We start from the raw sequence: 15,823 nt of genomic DNA on the forward strand, positions 1-15,823 counted from the left end.
CACCGTTCAATGGCCCACAGATCAGTGGCCCACCGTTCAAATGCGACTTTTATATCATATACAGGGTGAATCAGAAAATGGAAGTGCCACTTACCATATAAGACTGGTTACCGCAAAATATTAATTTAATATTATTTTTTATTTGTGGACGCGTTGTTTATGGATATTACTTTGTGAGAGTCAGCGGCAGGATAGAATAAAAATAGTAATTAGGAAGTAGGTATACCTACTTCCTAATTACTATTTTTATTCTATCCTGCCGCTGACTGCCTCGCACAAAGTAATATCCATAAACAACGCGTCCACAAATAAAAAATAATATTAAATTAATATTTTGCGGTAACCAGTCTTATATGGTAAGTGGCACTTCCATTTTCTGATTCATCCTGTATATGATATAAAAGTCGCATTTGAACGGTGGGCCACTGATCTGTGGGCCATTGAACGGTGGGCCACTGATCTGTGGGCCATTGAACGGTGGGCCACTGATCTGTGGGCTATTGAACGGTGGGCCACTGATCTGTGGGCTTTTGAACGGTGGGCCACTGATCTGTGGGCCATTGAACGGTGGGCCACTGATCTGTGGGCCATTGAACGGTGGGCCACTGATCTGTGGGCCATTGAACGGTGGGCCACTGATCTGTGGGCTTTTGAACGGTGGGCCACTGATCTGTGGGCCATTGAACGGTGGGCCATTGATCTGTGGGCTTTTGAACGGTGGGCCACTGATCTGTGGGCAAACGAACAAAAATTCACTTTCTGTGGGCGTTTGATCTGTGGGCATTTGAACGGTGGGCAACTGATCTGTGGTCATTTGAACGGTGGGCAACTTTTCGTGTCCAATCGCACTGTGTCCATTTGATACGTGGCCAATCGCTACGTGGGCAATAGAACCGTGTCCAATTGATCTGTGTCCAATTGAGCTGTGTCCAATCGCACTGTGTCCTATTGATACGTGGCCAATCGCTACGTGGGCAATAGAACTGTGGGCAACTGACATACACTCCCGTCGGATAGAGGAAAAGGCCAGAGGTTTTGGCACCTGGTTTCACACGGACGAGCCTCTGTATCTTGTACGCGTAAAAGCCGCGATCTCCAGTTGGGCTCTCTGACTCACTTGGTACGTATTCGCTTTCCTGATGCTCTTCTGGACGCATTCAATTTATTCCTTAAAAAAAATTCGCGTTTTATGCCGCAATAAATTATTACGTGTCTACATTAATGTATAGTCCTACAAAAAATAATTTAAATTTAGTAAACAGAAGAAAACAGTCTCCACTCCTGGTAATCAAAAAAATTCCACTTCCGGCGTATGGTAAAATGTTTTTATCTACTTTTCTCTCCTATCGATTTCTACTTTTTTAAAATCTTATTTACGCAGGGTGAATAAAAAAATTACTCAACAAATTCAAACTTCCCGAGGATTTTGCAAAGCTGAGATCCACAATACGCAAAAATCTAAACGTAATTGGCACGTAACGAGTGGCTAAATTCAGTGCCTTATGTGATAAGGCATTTATGATTCATGACGCCAAGAGTACCTCCAGAGATCCGTGATCTTTTCTCGGAGATTTACATTGCGCAATGGGAATAAATTGAAAATAAACAGAGATGAAAAAGCCTCCTTTACGGGCGCTTTAATGCACGGGATCCAAGTGATACGGAGACAAGGCTAGTTAAACTTGGCAACGAAAGGTATATCGCGTTATCAGGCAAATACGTGTTGTTTTTTTAACCTAACAAAGCCTTTGCGAACTATAATATAATCCCATTTCCCCGATCTTGCTGTATCTCCTTAATTCAATTACAAAGTGTAGCATGACCTCGTATCTTGTAAACATTAAACATTTCTAACTTGTACGTATCCTTTGGCTTTTTTTTCTGTTACGAGTTTGCGAGTAACGTTGTCGGTTTTATATTTTTTTGAAATATGTAAGTTTTACTTTTTATTTCGCTTAAACTAATTTAGGACTTTACGTAATGTCACATTAACTGATGCGAAGCAATGTAAGAACGTCATCGAAAATTTTTGTATTTTTTTGTGAAAGTTTCTAGTGCAGCTTAATATGATTACGTTACGGGGAAAACTTAAAAAAGACAATGACATAGCGAATTCAAAGAGCTACAACAGACGAGTTTCGATACGGGATAAACTACTGATCAAAGAGGTAAGTTTAATATAATTTTTATATATGGGTGATGTCATTTAAATTCTGATTATATTCACACTGGATAATTTTTTTTATAGGTCCAGGAAATGGAACAGACATTGCCAGTAACATGTCAAGTTACATTCAAGGATCCACATCGTCTTCATGAATTTATTTTGCTAATTGTACCAGATGAGGGATATTGGATTGGTGGCCACTTCTATTTTCAAATTTATATAAGTGAAGAGTACAATATGGCGGTAATTTTATATTGTTAATTTTTGTACAATTTAATTGTAAGAATATTGTACTGAATTTATTATTAAGATGTTGCCAAAAAAAAAAAAAAAGAAAGAGTTATACTAAATTCATTAACCACTGTTAAAATATTTTACATTTTACTAAAATATTTTACAGCCACCTGTAGTAAAATGCTTAACGAAACTATGGCATCCTAACATAAGTGAAGATGGTGATGTGTGTCTATCCATTTTAAGACAGAGCAGCATTGATGGAATGGGATGGGCACCTACGCGCAAACTGAAAGATGTTGTGTGGGGTTTAAATTCTCTTTTTACTGTACGTATATAAGTATTTTCTGTATAACTCGTTGAACTGTGTTGAATATATTATAAATATATATATTTTTTTTTAGGATCTCCTAAATTTTGATGATCCTTTGAATAGAGATGCAGCAGATTTGTTTATTAAGGATAAGGATTCTTTTCGAAGTAAAGTTAAAGATTATGTAATGCAATATGCAAAAAGATGATTCACACTGTAATCTTTTAAGTAACAAATAATTCTTGACATTTTTCAAATTGGTTTCGTGCCTTTTTTAGTGTATGAGTACAGTACTTGCTCAAATGTGCTTTAGGTTGTCTGATTTAATTCAATTTCATTTTGCTAGTCCTTTTGCCTGAGAGATTTTATCTCTTTTATACATTCAAACTTTTGGACTGTTATAGCGGAATTAATATATTACAATCTATACTATTAATAAAAAGAAAAAATGTAATCGTATTTCGAAGATTAAAATTACATCATCCGTACAATGTTCTTTTTTTCTTTATGAAACATTGTAATGTTAACGAGCAATTGTAAATAAAATGGGTGTTTAATAGTATATTTAAATAATTATTACACTATATTTATATCTCTTGTGCAAAACATAAGAGTATTTATGTAAAAATCATGTCACCCATAATAAGAATTGAAAGTTATATAGGTGTACAATATTATTTTGTCAAGTATTTATTCATAATTTCGTACAATTGTTGCTCAACATTTTTTAAACTTCAAAAAAATTAATTTGTTTCGTGTACTTTTTGATTTTAATTTTTACTAAAATGTATAGACTATTATTTATTTGTGTCATACTCGTCGAATTAACGGACGGCTGAAAATTTAGTTGCCGATGAAATGGTCGGCAAAGCGTCGATAATTAGTCGACAACGTTTCGTTATAATTACAAGTTATAACAAATAAATAATAACAAAAGAGAGAAAACAAAGAGAGATAATTTTTCACTTTGTGTCTCTCGGTTCTCGTCATTCTTCCGCGCTGTTCTAATATAGACTTGGCATGCACGCGAAATGATACGGCTATACGCGTATACGTGGATGTGTTTGTGTGTATGTGTACATAAATATAAATAAAAAATTGCAGCTCTCCATGATTAGAATGTGGTCAGCAACTCTTCTTGTATACTGGTTGACCTGATGAGCCTCTGTTTGGAGCCCAACAAACTTTCACTTGCTAGACTGTCACTATCGGAAGCTATTTTTGATTTTTCTTCGTGATACTCCTCATTATATTCCTTCAATCTGTTACCTAGAAACACAGCTCTCTCACGTTTTTTAATCATGAAATCAGTCGGTAGTAGCCACCGATGTTCGTGACACTCTTCGGGTATTGGTCTTTTGCTGAAAAAAAATTGCATTTCTTGAATGCATCATAGCTATCTAATTTATTTGTAACACGCGTTTAATTTTAAATACATATATTCATCTAATCATAATAAATTAAATTTTTATATTAATAAAACAATTTTTTTAAATTAATACTAACCTTGGCGCGCGTTTGAAGACCAACATGAGAAATCTGGTGGCTTCTTGACTCAGCTCTTTGTAAAGGTACTCGAATCTGTATCTGACGAAGGATATATTCTGTCTGGTTTCATCGGCATCTTTACCACGGAATGGGGACACTCCGGACAGCAACACATAGGTTAATACACCGACCATCCAGATATCTGTTTGCGGGTAAACGGGTTCATCGTTGTAAAGCTCGGGCGATCTATATTCAGGATGGCCCAAATGTATGGATACCGCCGTGCCTAGTTTACTGACTCTATGAGCCGATCCCATATCAACGAGTTTCACCTGCACCGATCTCACGGAGGACATCACAACGTTGTCCGGTTGAATATCCAGATGACAGTATCCGCGCCAGTGGAGATACTGCAGGCCATCAAGGACCTGTGTAATGGCATTCGCCACGCAGTTTTCTGTGTATTCGTGTCGGCTAGAGAAATACGTGAGTATATCGGCGCCTTGAAGTTTTTCCAAGATGAATACTGCCACGGGAGAGTTGGATGCCTTGTAGGCAGCCTCCAGCATCGCTATCCGTTCATGTCGCAATGAACGTAATGCTTCGTACTCACGATTTACCTGCTTTTCTGTCTCGGCGTTTACTTCCAGAATTTTGGCGACGATTACGCGATCCGAACTTTTATCCACACCTTTTACCACCGCGGAGAATTGCCCGCGCGATAACTCCGAAATAAAACTGTATTTAGTGGACAGTTGTGGCTCTACCAACCATTCAATCGGATTTTTTTCTACGGAATAATCAATGTGTGGTCTATCCTCTTCTGGGACAATCTCCTGACCGGCTTCAGTCAGCTCTTGAAGGTGCCTCATCGCTCGCGTAATCTGTACCTTCGGGCAGCCCGGCATTCGTGTTTTTATCAACTTCGACGGGATGCCTTTCTCGCTCCAGCCGATACGATTGCGCGCTGCCAAACGAAAGTTATAACTTGTGTCTTGTTTTAAATCACGTACCAAAAAGAATTCATGATCAATGTTGGAGGCGACGTCTATCCAGGCGATTGAATCACCCTCTTTGTACTGTAAATTATAACATAGAACGGGCGAGTTGCCGTCGTACTTTGGCTGCTTCCATCGCAGGAGGACTTCGGTATCCGAAACATCAGAGCCCTGAGAAATCAAAGATAAGTAAAACATAAAAAAAAAAATAAAAATTCTATTTTATATAAATTAATCGCCACTTAAAAAAAAAACTTAATTACCTCCGGAGAATCCGGTCCGAAGGGAACCGTTGCCTGCAACACTCTGGTTCTAACGATCGTTTGTCCTATTGGATTCCTCGCTACGACTTTATATATTCCGATATCGTGCTCTTTCGTAGGATTAAAACTAAGTATGGACCTTCCGTCAGAGTCCTCCGTTACTTTAATTCTATTGTTTTCTTGTATGACCATGTCGTTTTTGAACCACTGTATAAGTGGCTTTGGATTTCCTACCGCTAGACAGGTGAGATGCGCCGGTTTTCCCTCCTCGATCGGGCATATCTGTGGCTTTTCACGGAAGAACGGAGGCTGACCCTCTTTTTTCGATTCGATCATCGCTTCAGCTTCGGCATAACTGTCTAATCGAGTGCCCAGCTCGTTCTTCAAGCGTCTAAGCGTGAACGTGTCCGCCGATCCGTATCGATTGATGCGTGCCCTTCTCTCGTCGTCAATCTCTTCGTCCATAACATCCGTGAATCGACGACGTTCCCGTATGATAGGTGCCTGATAAAAAAATAATAGTACATAATTTTTAAATTAATAATAATCTTTTTTAACATAATTTTGTTGTAATTGTACAATTACCCTCCAATCAAAGCCATTGTCTTCCGTAATAGAACGCGAGAATCCGGGACTACGGTTGCATGCAACTTTCATGTACTCACGCAATCGTACAGGGAAATCGGTGTCCCGCAATTGAAGAAGATATGTATCTGGACCATTCTGATAACTGTAAAATATTAATAAAATATAAAAACATTATATAAATTTGATAATTAAAATTGCCGCAAAGCATTTATAACAGGGTTACGAATTTTTTTATGTGTGGTATCGTTGTTCGACTCCGCCCGCGTCGTATCTAACGTAAGAAGTAATATATATTCTACTTACTGGCTTTCACTTGTAATTATTCCAATTTCCGTGTCGATCGGTTCTCTGGATGGTATTTGATTTTCCCATGTCCTAGGCGAGTGTTTTTTCAATGGGCTGTGACTTTTGTCAGGTTCGGGTGTGAATCTATGTCCCGGTGGATATACCATTCGCGATGGATCTTCAAACGCTGTCTCCAATTTTCTTCTGCGATACCATGTACGGCACGAAGCGTTACCGTACCAATCGCTATAAAAAAATTTTTATTCGTAATTATATAAATTTTAAATTATAAATTATATATTAATTTATTACCGATAAAGTTTATAATAATTCTTCAGGTTTTCAGAGGGTATTCTGTAAGGTTCTGGCGGCGAGCTATCGATATAATTAAACCACGGATGAGCTAGAGCTGCTCTAACGTCCATTCTTCTGTCGACATTGTACATTAACAAACTGCGAATAAAATCTTGCGCTTCATTCGAGATATTTTTCCATCGATCGTCAAAGTCCCATTTGCCTTCTCTGATTTTCTTCAGTGTCTCTCTATCGTTTGCGCCTTTGAATGGTGAAATACCCGACAGCAGAATGTAGGTAATTATGCCTACAGACCACATGTCCGCGGCATAGCTAACACCTTCGTTATTAGTTACTTCCGGTGCAACATATTCCGGCATGCCGTACGCTAAAGTCATCAACTTTGCATGCGAAATTCTGCGTGCAAGTCCGAAATCTCCAATCTTTAGATCGTCTCCTCCAACGTGAGAAATTAGCAGATCGCCCAGCTGCGAGAAAACATTAAATAAAATATTGCATAATTAAAACAATAAATTTTAGCTTTAGAAATACAAATAGTTTAAAAAAAAAAAAAATAATAAACCATATCTATCGTATTTAAATAACTCACCGTTAGGCCAAGATGTGCATAATAATTTCCATGCATATATTCCAATCCCCACAATAATTGACGTATGTAACGAGCAATATCTATCTCAGTATAGTGTTCTTGTCTGGTGAGGTTGTCTACTAATTCGCCACCGGCCGCTCTGAATTATTGTCGTTAAGGATTTTGCTTGGATATTAAATAAATTGTATTACTTTCGAAAATAATTTAAAATTAATAGCAAAAATTAATATTTAATTAAAAAAAAAATTATATTATTACTTGAATTACTATGCATGCATATATCAAGAAATAAAATGCGGAAATAATCAAGGATACAATTCCATAACTAACGTAACTGAATCGTTCGTCTCGAAAGCATCGTGCAATCGCAATAATTTGCGGTGATGCAAGTTGTTCATCGCCTCCATTTCGTTATACATGAATGGTTTGAGATCACCTCGTCCGTGCATAATCTTGGAAGCGTAATTTCTTCCAGTACTTCGCTCAACCGCATGATATGTTACACCCTGAGTACCACGACCGAGCTCATCGCCGAGATCATACAAATCGTCGAACGGTTTGTCGCGCGGTTTCACGTCCATTTTTTTCCTGTACGTCCTGTAGCCGTATTCGTGCTCGTCCTCTTCTACATGCAGCATCACAGAGCAAGATATTGAGCCGGCCACGTTACCCGCGCTGATCGAGTAAAGGCCCTCGTCCTTCACGATGGCGTCGTTGACGATAAGAGTCGTGATGTCAGGTTCGGTAAACTGAATCTGATGTTAAAAAGATAGCTTTTAAAAAATATTTTAATTCATATAAAAATTCATATACTTTACTACATTCTTATCTTAAAAAAAAAAAAAAAAAAAAAAAAAAAAAAAAAAAATTGGCGTTGAGAATAAAATTGCTTTCATTGTTGCCTTTTATCTCGAAATATTGTTTCGCCACGTTTTTTCTATATGGTAAAATCAAAGCATCGTATAGAACAAAAGAGACTACAGACCCTAATTCTGGAAGATGAGGCTATGGGCTTCCAATCCTTGTACCATTTGAGTTCCGGGTAGGGCACACCAGTTACACGAGCGGTCAACTGGCCGGTTCTTCGTACCATCACGATCGTCTCGTCGGGCCTCTCGATAAACGTCGGATATTCGGCGATCTTGAAAATAACTTTCTGTCTAGCCTCGCCGTGCTCGTTCGTAGCGACAGCCTCGTAGACACCTTCGTCTCTTTCAAGCATTCTATTAATGAACAGAGTTGCCTGACCGTTTCTAGTGTAGCTCTGATCGTATCGACCGCCCGATTCAATCAATTCATCGTTGAAATAATAGTTCATTTTTGGCTTAGGATAACCGTAGACAAACCAGAAGAGATTACAATTGTGATTCTTTACGCCGTACTGAGTATCGTATTCTTGACGTAAGAATCTAGGCGCCTGAGCATAGCCGTCGTGCGGCGGTCGCTCAATATCGAAGTCTTTCGGGAAGTAAGGACTGGTTTCAGGACGAAAGTCGATGCCAGGCGGTAAGTACGGGAAGAATTTAGGCGGTTCCGGCTCCAATTTGGCGCGATATGTTTGCGCGAACGGCGACGGATCGCTTATGCCGTATTTGTTTTCTACGCGAATGCGAAACTTGTAATCACGAAACGGCTCGAGATTGCGAATGTCACAAACACAGCTGCGAATTCCACTACGAGCGGTAAACCAATCGCCATCCGGAAGCTCGCACATCTCCACTAAATAAGTTACGGGCACCCGCGGACCGATAGGGATAGACGGTTTCCACGAGAGAGTGAGATGTCGATCCATCATGCGGCTGATGATCGGACGGTCCGCTAAAGGCAGCGGAATGCCAGACTTTCGGTATTTATCATAATCTGTGTACTGATCGGCAAGAGGCCTTTTTGCTCGTGGCTCCAGAGCTAGAAAAATATTAAAATGTAAAAGTAACTCAAATATTGCATTTTGTAACTTATATTCTCGAAAATAACACTCATTTACTTACATTCATAAACCATTTCGGCGCTGCACGAATCCTCACCGTGAGGATTGAATATTTTTAATACATATTTTCCTGCATCCAACTCGTCCACGTTGAATATTGTGAGCCGCAACAAACTACCCTCTTGATCCATTTTAATGCGATCGGTGGGCCAGATTCGATCGCCATTGCGATACCATTCGAAGTCAGGTTCCGGGTAGCCCGTGACGCACGCGGTGAATTTAGCTGGCATGCCTCTGTAAATTTCGCAGTCACCGATCCTCTTCAGGAATGTCGGCGGCTCAACCTTCTGCATTTTTTGACTAAAATTATAAATATTAATGTAAATAAATTAACTTGAAAATTTTTATCTTTCTTTTCCTCTTATAAAATCTTACATTTTATCGACTACGGCCAGATTTGCCGTGCATTCTGCTTCGCCGCCTTTGTTAACGGCTCTGCATTTGTACTGCCCCGAATCATCGTAAGTGCAGTCTTTCACGTACAAGCAACAAGCATCACCATCACGCTTTATTTTGTACTTATCGTCATCTTTCAAGATCGGATTATCGTTCAAGTACCAAGTTACCTCTGGTTGTGGTATGCCGGTGATGCGGGCCGGAAACTTGGCATCGAACGTGGGCAGCTGCTGTAAATCCGTGAATCTCTGTGTAAAAGTTGGCGACTGATAAACTTTGCGAACGATAGCATTTGCGTTAGTAGTATCCTCGCCTAATGGATTACTTATACGACAACCGTAAACGCCCGCATCTTTAGGGTTGCACGGATTAATTTGCAGGCCGACTTTTCTCCCATCGCAGCTCATCGTCACACGTTCTGACGGCACAATCGGCTCGTTATCTTTCGTCCAGTTCACGTCGGGAATCGGATTACCGACAAATGACACGTCTAGCGCCAATGGTTGGCCTTCTTCGACAGAAACGTCGCGCATAGGGCTGGTAAATGCCGGTTTCTCTTCCGGCGTATCTGATTTTACCTTGCCGGCGACGTCGAGCTTAGCTTTGCACGAGGCGGTACCTTCTGTATTGCCAGCTACCACTTGATATTCGCCGACGTCTTCTGGCGTCGCTTTATCAAGAATCAGAGCTTGACTGCCATCCGGTTGATTAACAATCTTAATATGTTTATTGTCTGGAACAATCTGCAAATATTTAATCACGAATATCATTTTGTTGAAACATAAAATATTAATTTAAAATATATCGAGACAATATTATAATAAAATTATCAACAATATTATACTGACTTCTTCGTTATCTCGTAGCCATTTGAGTTCGGGAGCTGGTTTTCCTATAGTTTTCACTTCCATTTTTACCGGGAAACCTTCGACAACGGTTTGCGGTTGAAGACTTGCAACAAATTCCGGTCTCTTTTCTCTTTCTTCCACTTCTACTTTAGCCGCACCCGTGATCTCGCCGAGCGCGTTAGATACGGTTACCGAATATGTTCCTGCATCCTCTGGACGCACGTAATCTATCTTTAATCCAATGAGACCGTTCGGCTCGTTTACAAAATTCACTTCTTTCGTATGTCTTAACGGTATTCCATCTTTAAACCATTGCACTTGTGGATTCGGAAACGCTAAGATTTGGGCCTCTAATTTCAATGGTTGTCCAACTACAGCTTTAGTATCTTCCAATGACTTGGTGAACGACGGTCTCCTTCGTTCGGCTGTAACAAATACCTCACATTAAAATGATAATCAATACGATACAATAAATATTGTAAATAATTTAAAATAAAATAAAATATATTTACGTGTAACAGCGACGGCACAGAGCGAAGAAGTCTCGCCGCTGGGATTCGAAACAATGAGTTTATAGGCACCACAATCGGTAGGCTTCACCTTGTCAATCGTGAGTTTCGTGGTGCCGTCCGGTAAAGTGGTAATCTTTACATGATCATCTGTCGTGATTTTCTCACCGTCTTTGAACCAGGCAATATTAGGAATAGGACTGCCATCGATTTTAGCCTTTAGCTCCAGAGGTTCGCCCTCATCAACCTCTTCTGATCTTGGTAATGCCTTGCCGAATGAAGGCGCGGTTAATGTCATAGACAAATCGCAGCTGGTTTGCACGCTTCCGGCAACGTTACTCGCTGTGCACGTTATAGTGCCGGCGTCTTTCGCAGAGAAAGTTTTGATGGAGAGACTGCTGTCCACTATGCCGTCTACGTGAGTCGTTATTTGATACCTTTCATCTTCCTTGATAATCTCACCATTCTTTGACCATTCCACGTTTGGTCTCGGAACACCGGTCGCGCGAATCTTGAGCTCGACATCTTCGCGATCGCTGCACTGTGTCTTTGACAAATCTTTCAGAAAGATTGGAGCTTCAGCTACGGAAAATGCATGTGCGTTTTTATTCTGATCTTTAATTTTAATTAATTAAAAATGTCTACAAAGTTTTTTCAGTTTGCTCATGTGTGTTAAGTTCGATTAAAAATTAGATTTACGTACTGTGGGGTGTAAGAGTAGCTTGAGCACTTGCTTCTCCTAAATAATTCTTTGCCTTGACAGTGTAGACGCCTTCATCTTCTAAACTAAGCTTTTTAATAATAAGTTTGTATTTGCAATTTCTCTTATCTTCTTCCATGTCATATCGTTCGTCCTTTTGCAGCTCTTTACCATTCTTTACCCATGTAATATCGGGTTTCGGATTTCCTTTGATAATAGCCTGCCATTCAAGTCGTTCGTCAACTGATTCAGAGTGATCTTTAAAGCTATCAATTTCCGGTTTCAGTAGAAGATTTAAGAATGCCTAAAGAAACAAAGATCTCATTTATTAATAAATAATATTTCACGTAATTTAATTTTATTATTATTCTACATTCAACTACACTTACGCTACTTTCAGCTTCACCCCATTTATTCTTTAATTTCAAAGTATATTCTCCAGTATCGTCTTTTGTACATTTCGGTATTTTTAATGTGACTTTACTCTCCGTTAATTTATCTGCTGCCGGTCCATTAGTGATAGTCCACTTAATTCTAGAGTCATCAGAGGGAATTTCCTGACCCTTGCAGTACCTAAAAATATATATAATTTTATGTAAAACCACATTGTATGGCATAATTAAATTATCTTTATTATAAATATATACCATGTAATGTCCGGAATAGGATCGGCAGTGAAAACAGTTTTGAATTCGCCATTAGCCTCGAGGGCGACATCGACATCGTTGAGAGGCTCGGTAAATCTCGGTTTCCGGAGCTCATCAACTGTTCCGACTGTTAAATAGCCTTCCACAATTTCTTCACCCAATTTGTTCGTCAAGATGCACGAATAGAGACCCTCATCCTCGAGAGTGGCCTTGCTGAGACTCAACTCGTATGACTCTCCTGAAGTCGTAATCCTTATTCTGTCCCCGGATCGAAGAGCTTTATCGTCCTTAAGCCATTTCGCGTCTGCCCTTGGTAAACCAGTAGCCTTAACTTCGAACTTTGTACTTTGTGTTTCAAAGATTGTTCGATCGTTGAGATCTGTGCTCACGACGTGAGGCGGAGCTGTGAGAAATAAAATGCAACTAATGAGCCATTATAGTATATTAACAAATTAATTTTGCATGCCTTTTAAACAAGCCCTTTATTTCTAACATCCTACGGACAATAGAATTTGATGGGCCAAAGAATGTTATGCAATCAAATCGTAATTTTTTATAGAACGTTATTATATGCATTTTTAGCTTATTAAAATAATTGTGATAATCCATAATTAAATTTATTTTATTGCACTTTTAAAAGATGTCGAATAGGTACTAATATATTTGTTTCCTCAATTTCTGTGCTTAGGTTTTTAGCATACTTACCTAGAAGTTCTTAATTAAACTGGGTGCTCAGAAAATTGCGTGGTGAACATTATAAAGTCGATTATCATATTTTAGAATGTAAGCTGCAATATATCTTACCTTGATATTTATTTTAAGCTGGCGAAGAGCAACGTTGAAAAATTAAAATTCTAAGGATATATAGCTAGTCAATATTGCGTATGGAAACATAAATAATGCATTGATACACATATCAATATAATGTAATTTTAAATAAAATAATTATAAATACCAAAAAAAAAAAAAAAAAAAGATTAGATAAAATTTTGAAAAATTGCAGATTTGATTATTTTATGTTTCTGTACAAATGGATTGCGATAGGGTCACATGCCAGAAAGAAGAGAGGATGAAAGAATTAGCGAGATGAATTTATTAATTATAACTATAGATGCAACGGTTTTGCTATTGATTGTGTTTAGAAGTTTAAGTTAGCTGTTGAAGCTGTCAATGAAACCTCGAATCGTACCTGATTCTCTGCCAGACTCTTTATCAAGAATTTCATCTAATACGCTACGTTGCCGTTTAACACGAGCCAGAAGATTTTTCATGTCCTCGTCTTCTTCTTCTTCTTCTTCTTCGTCATCGTCAAACTGCGCCTTTTGAGAACTCTGCCTTGACAGAGTTTCACTCGACGCTGTCCAAGTTTTCGTCTCCTCAAGCTTCGCTGTTTCTTTTGATGACTCCACAGCTGAACTCGGTTGATCTATCGTTTTTTCCGCGACGTTTTTCACTGAACTTTGACTGGGCAAGTTTACTGTCTTCGTATCCAAGCTCTCTCTCTTCAGAGTTTGATCCGATAACGTTGCTGACAACGGTTCCTCCGAAGATCGCTCCTCGACGATAGTTTCTGTGATCCTGGAGGTTCTACGTGGTTTAATATCTTGTAAATATTTCGTCTCTTCTGGCGTATCATTGAAAGTGAACTCGTCAAGAATGCCATTCGCTTTTATGTCCTCCGGAAGTTGATCAGCCAACTGCACGTCCTCTGTGCTGACATCTCGTGACAATGCCTTCAAAGTCGACTCGTCGTCGGAAACGGAGACAATTGTGACACCTTGGTGATTGGCAGCGAGATTTGACTTCTTCTCCTCAGCTTCTGAAAATTCCTCGATCAATACGCCGTGCTGCGGCTTCGCGTTCTCTTCTTGCACGGAATAAGCGTAAGAGGCGACTTCTTCAACATGAGGTCCAGATTCCCGGCACTCGACTTTGGTCGCCGTCATCTTGCTAATCGTGTGACTTTCACCGGGACCTGCGAACGGCCTTATCAAATACCTTCGACTACCACCAGCATCCAAGTGTATATTTGCGCGTAAGTCTTCCGCATTTATCTTTAGAAATAATCTTTTCATATTGCTATTAGACAGCTGTGATCGTCATAAAGCTGTTTCCACAAATTACATGCTTATATTTCTAAAATCACGATGTATGTTATAATGATAAAGATAGAAATACCCTCGACTACGTTATAAGTAGGCGATGATGAAAATTTTAAGGCAAAAACGATTTTTAAGTATATTCTAATTTTAGGCATATCACGGTTTCGTGTTTCTTGTTTGTTTTGTGCGATTGTTAATTACCGAATATTCAAACGACACAAACGTCCAAAAGACTTTACAGAACTCTGTAAGATATCTTTTCAACTTTTATGTCGATTGGATATTGTTCGTACTTATGTGATATTGCGTGGTATATATGTAAAATTACCTGTGAGTATAGCTTCGTGTGATGTCGTGGAGGCCACAGAGATAGTGATTGTTTCATTGTCCCCTTGAATTACTTGGATGTTTTGTTTCTCCAGTCTGACGCGACCTAAATTTATCAAATATTGTTTCTGACCGCTGAATGATTTTTAACCAGATACCTTCTTCTCGGTATATACTAAGTTACGTATGCGTACGCATATGTGCATGACAAATTACGATATGTGTAGAATACGAAACACACGAATATACTTTTACTTTTTTTTTTTTTAATTATTGTTATGCATTTATATTTAAAAAAAAAAAAAAAAAAAAAATTAATCTATTAAAAATAAAAGTCAAACCAAATTACAAAAATCTAACTGGTGGAAAACGTAATTAAAGTCTAGCATGCAATATTTTTTAATGCCAATTGTCTAAATGATTTTAATGTAAAAATATTTTTTCTAACGTGACATAAAATCCTTAGCGTGTGACGAATGCTGTAATAATCGTCGAAGCGTTGTTGCGTTTTCAAGTGCAGCAAAAGTCAGATTTGCTTTTTTCACTCTTATGCATTTTAATTCGGCCACTCAAGTTAGACAGTAGATCATTACCTTCTGATTTTTCGGCCTGCAGAGCCTCTTCTTGCGGCAATTGTTCTTCCACTAATTTCTTTACTTTTGTTGTTTCCTCTGTCTTGACCTCCTCGGCTTTTTCTTTCGGAGGTTCTACTTTTTTCATCTTTTCCTCTTCCGTCTCAGCTACGGAAGTACATTCTTTCGAGTCTTTGTCGTGACGTGTTTCAAGACGTGATAGTTTTAAATTATGTTACAACATTTAGAGATTCAAAAAGAATTAGAAACAAAAATTGGAAAAGTGTCGGAGCAACACATAATCGATTTTGTAATTACTTATAAATGGTCTAACAAAAATACAGCAAAAACAGAGAACACATTTTGCGTCAACGTCACAACCAGTTTGACGCGTCGAAAATGATGTTCCTCCCTTTCGTTTAAGGAAATTAGGAGAATACTTTTTCAACATACAGTACCTTAATAAAAGTAGAAAAATTATGAAAAAATGTGTCG

At 38.7% G+C, this 15,823-nt stretch overlaps 2 protein-coding genes across 13 annotated transcripts in view; one reads left to right on the forward strand and one right to left on the reverse strand.

Annotated features, from left to right (window-relative positions):
* Positions 1 to 1,002: 1,002 nt before the first annotated feature.
* On the forward strand, positions 1,003 to 3,205 carry LOC139107014 (NEDD8-conjugating enzyme UBE2F). 4 transcript variants are annotated; one of them, XM_070664220.1, is made up of 7 exons: positions 1,006 to 1,120; positions 1,256 to 1,315; positions 1,382 to 1,695; positions 2,049 to 2,168; positions 2,249 to 2,410; positions 2,568 to 2,729; positions 2,806 to 3,205. In XM_070664220.1, the coding sequence occupies exons 4-7, from the start codon at positions 2,067 to 2,069 to the stop codon at positions 2,920 to 2,922; spliced, it is 543 nt and encodes a 180-aa protein (XP_070520321.1). In that variant the 5' UTR covers positions 1,006 to 1,120; positions 1,256 to 1,315; positions 1,382 to 1,695; positions 2,049 to 2,066; the 3' UTR covers positions 2,923 to 3,205. The 4 variants fall into 4 exon arrangements, with proteins under 4 accessions (XP_070520322.1, XP_070520321.1, XP_070520324.1 ...); XM_070664223.1 differs by having other exon boundaries at positions 1,017 to 1,120; positions 1,256 to 1,284; XM_070664221.1 differs by lacking the exon at positions 1,256 to 1,315 and having other exon boundaries at positions 1,003 to 1,120.
* Positions 3,206 to 3,686: 481 nt separating this feature from the next.
* Positions 3,687 to 15,823, reverse strand: part of Obsc (Obscurin) — a 37,936-nt gene continuing 25,799 nt past the window's right edge. For 6 of the 9 annotated variants that reach the window (XM_070664196.1, XM_070664195.1, XM_070664189.1 and 3 more), the window contains 19 exons: positions 15,350 to 15,496; positions 14,758 to 14,862; positions 13,517 to 14,302; positions 12,328 to 12,730; positions 12,070 to 12,253; positions 11,684 to 11,984; positions 10,984 to 11,562; positions 10,472 to 10,896; positions 9,603 to 10,366; positions 9,229 to 9,527; positions 8,226 to 9,145; positions 7,556 to 7,995; positions 7,241 to 7,379; positions 6,649 to 7,118; positions 6,355 to 6,582; positions 6,049 to 6,193; positions 5,464 to 5,967; positions 4,221 to 5,371; positions 3,687 to 4,075 (listed from right to left, as the gene is read on the reverse strand). In XM_070664196.1, coding sequence (XP_070520297.1) covers positions 3,829 to 4,075; positions 4,221 to 5,371; positions 5,464 to 5,967; positions 6,049 to 6,193; positions 6,355 to 6,582; positions 6,649 to 7,118; positions 7,241 to 7,379; positions 7,556 to 7,995; positions 8,226 to 9,145; positions 9,229 to 9,527; positions 9,603 to 10,366; positions 10,472 to 10,896; positions 10,984 to 11,562; positions 11,684 to 11,984; positions 12,070 to 12,253; positions 12,328 to 12,730; positions 13,517 to 14,302; positions 14,758 to 14,862; positions 15,350 to 15,496 — 8,237 coding nt within the window. In that variant the 3' untranslated portion in view covers positions 3,687 to 3,828. The remainder of the gene's footprint in view (positions 4,076 to 4,220; positions 5,372 to 5,463; positions 5,968 to 6,048; positions 6,194 to 6,354; positions 6,583 to 6,648; positions 7,119 to 7,240; positions 7,380 to 7,555; positions 7,996 to 8,225; positions 9,146 to 9,228; positions 9,528 to 9,602; positions 10,367 to 10,471; positions 10,897 to 10,983; positions 11,563 to 11,683; positions 11,985 to 12,069; positions 12,254 to 12,327; positions 12,731 to 13,516; positions 14,303 to 14,757; positions 14,863 to 15,349; positions 15,497 to 15,823) is intronic. The other 3 variants (XM_070664192.1, XM_070664193.1, XM_070664194.1) reach the window with 3 other exon arrangements.

The sequence above is a fragment of the Cardiocondyla obscurior genome, linkage group LG12, assembly GCF_019399895.1.
Source record: "Cardiocondyla obscurior isolate alpha-2009 linkage group LG12, Cobs3.1, whole genome shotgun sequence".
In the NCBI taxonomy this organism is placed as follows: domain Eukaryota; kingdom Metazoa; phylum Arthropoda; class Insecta; order Hymenoptera; family Formicidae; genus Cardiocondyla; species Cardiocondyla obscurior.

What these genes read in the sequence shown, in the direction of transcription:
- LOC139107014 (XM_070664221.1), top strand. Translation starts at nt 2,067, where the DNA reads ATGATTACGTTACGGGGAAAACTTAAAAAAGACAATGACATAGCGAAT. An exon ending in GTGAAGAGTACAATATGGCG is followed by an intron (nt 2,411 to 2,567) that starts GTAATTTTATAT and finishes AATATTTTACAG; the next exon opens with CCACCTGTAGTAAAATGCTT. An exon ending in GTTTAAATTCTCTTTTTACT is followed by an intron (nt 2,730 to 2,805) that starts GTACGTATATAA and finishes ATTTTTTTTTAG; the next exon opens with GATCTCCTAAATTTTGATGA.